Source organism: Passer domesticus, chromosome 7, assembly GCF_036417665.1.
Source record: "Passer domesticus isolate bPasDom1 chromosome 7, bPasDom1.hap1, whole genome shotgun sequence".
NCBI classification, from domain to species: Eukaryota; Metazoa; Chordata; class Aves; order Passeriformes; family Passeridae; genus Passer; species Passer domesticus.
Window position 1 is genome coordinate 50918554 of NC_087480.1, and position 9983 is coordinate 50928536.

Sequence of the window (9983 nt, forward strand, 5' to 3'; positions counted from 1 at the left end):
ATGTAGAAAGATTTTATTAGTAACTTTCATTTTTCTGCCATAGACCAAAACCACCAGGAGAGTTCCTATACTTCAAGAATTGCATAGTTGTCAGTACTGGTTGCTGAATATTTGTCAAGATTTTAAAATTTTTGGGTCTTACTGATTAATGGCTTAGAAATGTTACTGTTCCCTCATACAAAATCAGTTTTATTTTTATATATTACTTCATTGATGTAGTACTTTAGTAGCCATGAATAGCATAATTTGTAATTATGGAAAGATTATATGTCAATTGTAACTTTGAGGTGTGTGGAAAAGGTGTATATATATATGGCTATCTGTAAAGAAAGTAAACTGTGTGGGTTAGAAAATAAACTATGTAGGAAAGTCTAAATTGAGGAATCTGTTAATAAAAATAAAGGTATATCATTGGAATAGAAAAGGACTAATTGCAGGACTAGCCTGGGATAATCACATGCTGAGTAGGTTTTGAATATTGAGCGTAATCTGATTTAGTGTGAATTTGGGACAGAAGAGTGAAATCTTTGAGAAGCTTTTAGTAATGTGATTAGTGACAAATGCAGCATAGCAACAGTTTAACTGAACAGGTAAGTCATTAAGCTGAAGTAAAACTTCGGTGTTGATAAACATATTTTAAATTAAAGTCTGCAGGTGTCATAAACCATGAAAAGTTAGATGAAATACAATCCACTTGTCTGAAGTGTTCTTTAGTCAATTGAGATCAGAACACTTAATTACTACTTCTAGTTAGACTGGTATTCGTTTAGGAGTCCTATGTTTCTTTTAGTTGCAATTCTGCATTATAATTGGCATCCCAAGTGTTCCATGAGTATTTTGATTAGTATATATTTACTAGGAATTATTGGATTAACAGACTTTTATTCATTCTATTTTCTAGGTCTAACAGGATTAAAAAATATTGGAAACACTTGTTACATGAATGCAGCTTTACAAGCTCTTTCCAACTGGTAAGGAAAATGATAGTTAATGCAATTTTATATTTGCTGGTGCATGCATTTTTTCCAGATGGACTTATGGGGTTTGGAGACATGCATTACCATGGAGGAGGACATACATTTGTTGAATCTGTGTTGTATTCTGCAAACAATTTATTGTGGTATATGGGCCATTCAGCTTCTTCCCTATTTCATTCTAATGCCTCCTAAATACGAATATATGCAGAATATATAGAGATTAGAAGTAAATCTGGAAAAAGCAAAGGAAATGCATAAGAATAAACTTTTAATTCAAGAAAAGAGATATTGGGATCAGAATTCAGTTGTTACAAACAATGTATCTGAAGCATTCTGTGCTAAGTCATGGTAGCAATGATGGAGTGCAAAATCCCTTGTCATCCATGGGAATTCTAGACAGGTTCATGAAGGAGAAGTCTACAGCAGTGGAAGAGATAGGGACAGTATCCCATCAGGAAAGCTTCCTGCAGCAGGAGTGGCAGGGCGGTGGCAGGTCCTGAGCAGGTGTCACACGGGGTCACTGTGAGCCCCAGGCTGAGAGCAGGCAGGGCTAAGGGCCTCGTTGAGGCTCTTGGATGAGGAGAACTGAGGCAGGTCTTTCTAGAAGACAAAGTGGAAAAGACACCATGAGGAAAATACTCTGTTGAGGAATGCCGAATTTTGGAAGTATTTATTCTGGGATGTCGCCTTTCTTGGAGAGAAATGGGTCCAACATATATGAGGGCTGTGACCTCACAAAGGAGAGGAGAGAGGATGTGAGGTGGCAACGCTGCATGAAGTAAACACTGCATGAAAGAATCATTTAAGTACAAATTATTTGTCTACACACATCTTGTGGCACTGTTGGATTCTAGAGAAAAGATTTGTTTGGGATGATATTTATGGACTAGGCCTCGTGGTGAGTGTTGCTGGAGTGGTACATGTGCACTTCTGTGACAGCTTGTAGGAATTGCCTTGAATTTGAATCCCATTTGACAATTTTGGAGCTTTGAGAAATGTCAGAGCACATTTGAGGAGCAGCTGAAGTTGTCCTACCAGGAAAGGTTTGGTTGCAGCATTTAAGAACGTAGGAAGTGGAATTGTTCAGTTATAGAATAGCGTAACTTATGATATAATCCTGTTTGAAATGCAGATTTCCTCTTGTATTTTAACATCCTGAAAAGATTACTGTTTTCTTCTTTTTATTTAGCCCACCTTTGACACACTTTTTTCTTGACTGCGGGGGCTTAGCCCGAACAGATAAGAAACCTGCAATTTGTAAAAGTTACCTCAAGCTGATGACAGAACTCTGGCACAAAAGCAGGTATTAAATCATTTTGGTGATGAAATGGTAATAAATACATTCCAGAGTAATGAAGGATGCATTAATCTGCCCTAGGTTTCTAATTTTTATGTGTTCACAGAATTCCTCTTAAAAAAATTGGGAAGGAATGACTGACTTGCAGGGCTTAAGCATTCCTTATAACCTGCTCTTTTTCATACATACCAAAGATAGGACAAGAAATAGGTTAGATTACAAGCATTAAGCTCTTAAAAATGCTTATATTTGCCAGAAATACATCTAAAATATTTAGCTACTTTATCCTCTCTGTGTCCTTTGTTCCATATCAGTGTTTTATCAATTTCTCTTTATTTCCTTATATGGAATTTGTGTAATATCTAGCTAAGAAAATACTTCAAAATATAAATACCAAGGTAAAGAAATAGTAATTGTGCACAGAGCCAAGAGTATGTCTGATCTGTCATCCGATTGTCTGACAAGAAATGTGCCATAAGAGGCCTGATACAGTTGCTGTTTCAGTTGGGTGACATGTTTTTAAAAATAATGTAATTAATAATTCAATGAGTCAATGCCAGTATTATGTTAAGATTAATATTACTGGTGTTCAGTTGAGGTAATGGTATGATCCCAGTAAAGATAAAATCCATTTAAATGCTTTCTTTTTCAGTGTTTATATATTCAAAACTTCTTTTTTAGGCCTGGATCTGTTGTTCCTACTGGTTTATTTCAAGGAATTAAAACTGTTAATCCAATGTTTCGAGGCTACTCTCAACAGGTAAAACTTTCTTTTAAATCTGTCTTTTAAATCTGCCTAAGCCCTCAACTTATCTCTTAATTAGAAATCTAATGCTTGAGATACCTTACTTCCTATATTTGTTTAAAGCAAATGCAACATAAACCTTAATTAATATGACTTGAATGTAGATCAGATCATCTGAAATGGAATAATTAGTAGTTAAGTAGTGTTTTATATTTATTTATATCATATTCTCGAAAGGCCTTCAATGTACAGTAACTCCTTTTCTTTCAGGAGAATTTAAGTCGTAATTTCTCCCTTGGCTTGAAATAATGCTGCTAATGTTTGAGCAGTCCCAGAAAACAAAATAAAGATGTTAAAAAATAAAAAAAAAAACCCAGATTTTTAATATATGTCTATCATTGTTGTTTAAAAAAATACGCAGTATGCAGTTTCCATTTAGTGTCTTGGAAAAAAGCCTGCCAGCATTTGTGTGTTATGGGAACCACAGGTTGGTAGCTTGATCAATAGGCAGGGATCATTATATAGCAAATATCAGCTCACTTGCTTCAGTTGCTGCTTTATACAATATCTTAGTGCATTCATGCAGTGTGGAGCACTTCATTGAAAGCTTTAGGACTAGGTGAAAAATATAAACCCTGTAATTAGAGAACCTTACTAGTATCTTTGGGAATCTGCATTTATTAATAGGAATTTTGCTGGTTCCATTATGTTTCATATTTGTGAAGGATTTGGACACGCATTTTAATGTTCAGTTGCTCCTTGTAGCTGTAAAGTCAATGTTTAAATACTAAGCTTAATGTTCCGTAATCTCATGAATTTCTGAAGTGCCACCTAGATTTCTGAAAAAGCAGAAATTCAACCTTGATAACCAAAAAGAAACTGTATGGAAACTTAATTCTTGCAGCTTTGAATGCTGATGAAAACATCTTTTTCCACGCAGAGCAACACTTAATGAAAACCTTATTAGGTTAGGCCTGGATCATAGTTCAGTTGTATGTTAAGCAGGTTTCATGGCAACAATTAAAACACAGCAGGGCTTTCATAGCCAGCACTCTCCTAGGGCAAGTTGGGCAGCCACATACAATCTTCAGGGAGAAAATTATATTGGTCAATGAAGAATGTTTATCTCTTAATCGGTGTCTTGATGTTTTTGTTAATTTTGGGGTTTTTTGTAAGAGGATTGCCAGCACGTAGGCATACTGGGTTTTTTTTCATTACCCAAATCCAAACTCAGTTCCGTAAGTTGCTATTTTTAAGAAAAGAAATGTTTTGTGGTCAGCAGTTTTGAGCTTAATAGGTAATTGCTGTGATAGATGGGAATCTTGAGCAGCAAAAATTACTGTTATGAACAACCAAAATACAAAAAGGAAAACAGAAGAAAATAAAAGCAGTAGTAGTTGCCAACAAGAGGCTTTTGTTTTTTCACATACCTGCTTTATTGGATACTTTCTGTTGCCAAGGACCAGGCAGCTGCAGTGATTGATGAAATTTGGTGGCTTTTAGGATGTTTCCAAACACAAATTAGACTTTAGTATTACAGCTCTTTGTGGGAACACATTTGGGAAATCTTATTGGGGCTTTAGAAGAATTGTAGTATTTTTGGCAGTGTGATGCATTGGAAAGACAGGCTAAGTAACATCATAGTAATTTTACTTCATACCCAGTGAAAGCAAGGCTCTGGTTGATTTTAATGGTGCATTTTGTCTCTAAAATGCTCCACTCCAAGCAGAGCTGGGGTCTGACCACATTGCTGGTACTTGTTTAAGTTACATTTATTGTTCCAGTAAGCTATGGCAGCATTTTTGCTGGTGTTGTTAAAGTAATTTATTTTGGGAATTTGAGTGTTTTGGAGGAAACTTGTATGATAAGATTACTTGTGACATGCAAGAAATGTATGCAGGAAACATACATAGTCTGGAAATGAAAATGGTTTTGAACATTAGATCTGGGACAAAGGAACTTTTTGTTCTTCATTAACAGCCAGCTTTCATTTTAGTTATCTGTATCTTTTCTGATATGAATATCTTCCAGATAAAATAAAGTAATATGGTAAAACTTGTTTAAAATCCTAGGATGCACAAGAATTTTTGCGTTGTCTAATGGATTTGCTTCATGAGGAACTTAAAGAACCAGTTGTAGAACTGGAAGATGCCCAGCCTATGAGTGTTGAAGAGAGTATGGAAGAAGATAAGAGCCAGTCAGACTTAAGCTTTCAGCCCTGTGAATCCTGTGGTAACTGTGAGAAAACAGAAAATGACACAATTTTCAAACCTGTCTTGGAGGATCCTGCAGAAACAACCATGTTAATTCAGGATGATGATAACAATTCAGTCACATCTAAAGACTGGCAGAAAGAAAAAATATCAAGCAATAAACTTAAACGAGCAAATTCTATGGAAGACTTGGAAAAAGACACAAACACTGCTTCAGAGACCACTGAATTTTTAAATAACCAAGGAACTGTCAAAGTACAGATACACAGCAGATTCTCAGGTAATGCATTGCTGAAATGCAATTGAAATAGTCAAAATCTTAGCCAGAATATCTGTGGGAGCAGGAGTTGTAGAATATAGTAGAAGTATAGGTCAAATAGAGTAGGTGGTTTTACTTGTAAACCATGTCCCGACTTAGTTAATTTTTTCAGTTTAGGTCTTCTGAATTTGATTTAATTCCCTTGGCAAGCTAACTGTTTGTGCTGGGTAAGGTTTCAGATAACCAGAAGAGTGGGTTTTTTTGTTCTTAACTTAAAAGGAACTGAAGTGGTGCTACATGCCTAAATGCCCAGTGGCCTGACAGTATGGTTAAATAAGTTACACGGCCACTGTGTCTGTTCATTCTGCAGTAATTTTTTGCACAGAATTTGTGCAACTCTGAATTGCAGAATACATCAATGACGTTCACATGAATGACGTGTCTGCAGCCCAAACACCATCCTCAGTTGAAGGGATGAACACACGCTTATCAAACAGCCCTCCAAAATCATTCCCATCGTGCTCTTCACTGGCACAAGTCCACAAAAAAGGTAGAGCTCTTTATTTTCTCCTTCCTGGTACTGAATTACTCCATATTATAGTTTTTATTGTATAATACAATTAGAATTATGTAATACAATTAGTTTTCTTATGTCTTGTGTAACAATGCAGGATTGTTCTAAGGGGGTTTTAGCCCTGTTTCTGATGGGGAGGAGGGAGTGTTATGTAAGCTGGACGTGCAAGGTTATTCCCTGTATTTATCTAATCTTCTGATTCTTTTGAAGCATGAATAGTATTTGCCTCCATTTTAGGAAGGCAGAATGTTATTTTTAGACAATTTTCTCAATTGCATGAGTTTGGAGAGAAGAGAAAAGAATGAGAAGTTAGTATCCCCAAATGTAATGCTCTCCAGGGAATAAGTTCATTGGTTCTTCAGCAGAAGTTCAGTAAATCACCAATTTAGTAAATTAAAGTTTAAGGAGTCATGTGTAATTGTACTGTAGATAAACCTGTAAATGCTGGCTTCTTCATGGTTGTTAATTTCTCTGCAGTGCTGAATATTTCTTTTGGCACTGCAGCAGGATGCATTTATGAGCATCTGGAATATTTAGACTTTTACTGCCTTTCTGTATAAGACAGTGCTGCTTTAGGACACAAGGAACAATATATAATTTGTGATCTTGTAATTCCTAAGAAATATTTAGTAAATAGAAAACAGGGCTTGGCTCATAATTTAACTCTGAACATGAGACTTCTAATTGTATTACACAAAGCTGAAGTGTAATCAGAATCCACTGTACTTTGCCTTACTGCAGTATTTTACTTTTGTCATTTTATAGTTTCAACGGTATCGTCGCCAAAAAGGAAGAAGCGCAAGAAGTACAGGAGTGTTATCTCTGATATATTTGATGGGACTATAATAAGTTCAGTCCAGTGCTTGACCTGTGATCGGGTAAGAAGAGCAACTTCTGGCTTTTAATATATTCTTTTCTTACTGCTTTATGAATAGAGTCATTCCCTGGTGACTTTATATTCTTTTGTGGCAGATTTCCTCAGAAGGTTGCGGTGTTTCACACTCGTTCTCTCAAATTGTAATAATGGCTACTACCAGCACTTTGTGTTTAGAATAGCTTGCATTCATTGAGTTGAATTTTTACTCAGAGCTGAAAAATAAACATTTTGAGAATTGGTTTACAGTGAGGATGAAGAAATAAGCTTGCTCTTCAACTTTATTTATGTCTCATTAGTTTTTAATAATGCTCTGAATATCCTAATGCATACATGCTAACTGTCCTAAGTTCTCAGGTACCTAATATTTCAAAGAAAAGATAAGACAGTGATCTCATATAATGCTGTAACTGTAACTAATCGGATAGATCAGAGACTAACAAAATAAGGTCTTTCAAAAAATCTAAGTAAAGACATAAACTTTTGCAATGATATGAATCATTGTCTGCTTTCTGAAGTTGTCCCCAGGATAATCTGGTGAACAAGTTCAAAAAACAAAAGAAATTTCTAAAATGTGTTTGATGTTTGATTCTGTGACTGTGTGATCACTAAATGAAGCACAGGAACAACAAAATGCACAGATGGGTCTCCCTTGCAGTGAGTCCAGTTACATCAGGTCAATATAATGTCAGAGTAAAATATTGTAGAAACAATGGACTTGAAGCTGTCTGAAACTATTTTGTGTAACACAGCCTGAGGCGAAAATCATAGTGCTTTGTATGACTGATATGAAGAAAAATAATAATGACCTAAAAAAATATTTCAGTGATAACAATGTGCAAGTTCATTCTAAAATGATATTTTTGGTTCCTCTTTTTTAGAAAATTAATTATTTTTAATGTACTTTTTTATAATAATTTCCTACCTAGTGGAATTTTCAGTTATGTGGTGACTTGGTAGTTACTAGTGAACTTCACAGAATTCAGTTTAATTACCATTCCTCTTGAAGCTTAACTCCACTGTGTTTCATTTATTTTCTTCCTTAGCTGTCTGTAACACTGGAGACCTTTCAGGATCTGTCCTTGCCTATTCCCGGTAAGGAAGATCTTGCTAAACTCCATTCTGCAAGTCATCAGACGTCTCTAGTCAAGGCAGGGTCATGTGGAGAAGCATATGCCCCCCAGGGATGGATAGCCTTTTTTATGGAATACTTCAAAAGGTAAATAATATTAACCTTGTTTGATTCAATGATCTATTTTGAAATTCTAGTTTCTGCTCTTCTGGCAGAACATTTGTTGGTTTTCTTTCTTTTCTGTCAATGATGTTTCAGGTTTGTTGTCTCATGTGTTCCTAGCTGGTTTTGGGGTCCAGTTGTAACCTTACAAGATTGTCTTGCTGCCTTTTTCGCCAGAGATGAGCTTAAGGGTAAGAGGTTAATTACCTGAACATGTTTCTTCTGTGTTTTTTTCCCTCCTGTCACAATGAGATGATTAATATCTTCTTAGCTTAATGCAGTTAAGCAGAGGCCACCTGTTAAGGTGTAATACAGTCAGTCCTTGTTCATTTGGGATCATTCATTTCAGAAAGGTAAGCTTCTCATTCGACTGAGTATTTGAGATAAATGCCTATGAAAGCTGGTTTAGAAATGTCAAGTCAGTCTGAATTTGGTTTAGTGAAATTGTATCAACTGAAGGCTCATAAAAATTTCAAACCCACTATATTAATATTCATTCTCATAACCTCAATTTGGACATAGTAAATTATTTCCCTTTTAAATTATATAGCATCATCTCTTCAGATTATACTGTACTGCTTCATAGTTGAAGACATAAAACCTAAGAACCTCTCCTGTAGTTGCCATGTCAACACTATTATGACTGTTAAATATTGAATACAACCTAAAGATAAATTCCCTTGAAACTTTTTTCTATCAAATATACACACTTGAAGGATAACTGTTTGGATTTAGAGAATGATGGCTGGTTTTCTTCTCCCTGATGTTTGCAGGTGATAACATGTACAGCTGTGGAAGGTGTAAAAAGTAAGCTGGCTTTTACTTTTGTTTTACTTTGTCTTAATTTGAGGTTTTACTGTTTCTGTTAGTCAAGAGACATTTATTTGTGTTGGGTATGTCCCAATACTGTTAATCTTTTGATATGACCCTGTGTTCTGACTGTCAGAAATTCAGTATTCCCAAGGAATACTTCCCGAGGAAGCACCAATTGACCCTACCACATCTACTTAATTCTTTCTCTTACCCTTCCAATTTAGATGTAAATTGGTTTTGTTTGACAAAATAAAACCTCTTAGCCCTCTCTAATACTAGCAGCTTTCCCTTGATGTGCAGTAGGTCACTAAGGTGTGTTAAATAAATAAACTATGGCTTTAAATACTAAAGAACCAGGAAACAGAAGTGGTCTGAAGACTGCTTGAAGCCCTTTATGGTACAGGAGTGTTACTCCTTGTATGTGCTGTAGATAATTTATTAGAAGTAAACTTAGTTAATTTTTTTGTCTTTTGCTGGATAAACAGCTTTCATGAAGCCTCAAGTTTTTTCCTCTATGTTAAGAGAAACTGTTAGCTAGTTGGGACTTGATTGTACTTGCTGTTTTGAATTTTTCAGCAGTGCAGATTGTCTTGTCTTATGAACCATCGTTGTTTGTATCATTTTGGCTACTCCATGTCTAGTCTACATTCCAGAAATATTTTGGGTTTACTCATGCAATGTTCAGCTTAGGCTTTTGCTGATCTAGTACAATAAAGTAAAACCTTTTCAGAATTAATTATTGGTTGTTTTGGTTTGGTTTTTCCTTTGCTTAGGTTAAGAAATGGAGTGAAATTCTGCAAAGTCCAAAAATTTCCTGAGGTACTGTTACAATATGCACTTTAAAGCACTCTTTCTGCATGATTAGGAATGTGGTAAGAGTAAATGGGTTGCATGGAGTAAATTGTGTTTATAATGCTGTGTGATGAAAGTATATCTTCATATTGGCATTCGTTTAAGAATGTGAACAAGGTGGTTGGTCACTCTGAAAGCAAATGAA

General features: G+C 35.5%; 1 protein-coding gene across 5 annotated transcripts in view; it reads left to right on the forward strand.

The window, feature by feature from the left end:
• Nucleotides 1-9983, forward strand: part of USP33 (ubiquitin specific peptidase 33) — a 35529-nt gene that overhangs the window by 13511 nt on the left and 12035 nt on the right. For 3 of the 5 annotated variants that reach the window (XM_064428544.1, XM_064428546.1, XM_064428545.1), the window contains exons 7-16: nucleotides 902-971; nucleotides 2167-2280; nucleotides 2956-3034; nucleotides 5092-5512; nucleotides 5901-6041; nucleotides 6831-6943; nucleotides 7986-8157; nucleotides 8260-8364; nucleotides 8947-8980; nucleotides 9760-9805. In XM_064428544.1, the coding sequence (XP_064284614.1) occupies nucleotides 902-971; nucleotides 2167-2280; nucleotides 2956-3034; nucleotides 5092-5512; nucleotides 5901-6041; nucleotides 6831-6943; nucleotides 7986-8157; nucleotides 8260-8364; nucleotides 8947-8980; nucleotides 9760-9805 (1295 nt within the window). Of the gene's footprint in view, nucleotides 1-901; nucleotides 972-2166; nucleotides 2281-2955; nucleotides 3035-5091; nucleotides 5513-5900; nucleotides 6042-6830; nucleotides 6944-7985; nucleotides 8159-8259; nucleotides 8365-8946; nucleotides 8981-9759; nucleotides 9806-9983 lie in introns of all 5 variants that reach the window. The other 2 variants (XM_064428547.1, XM_064428548.1) reach the window with 2 other exon arrangements.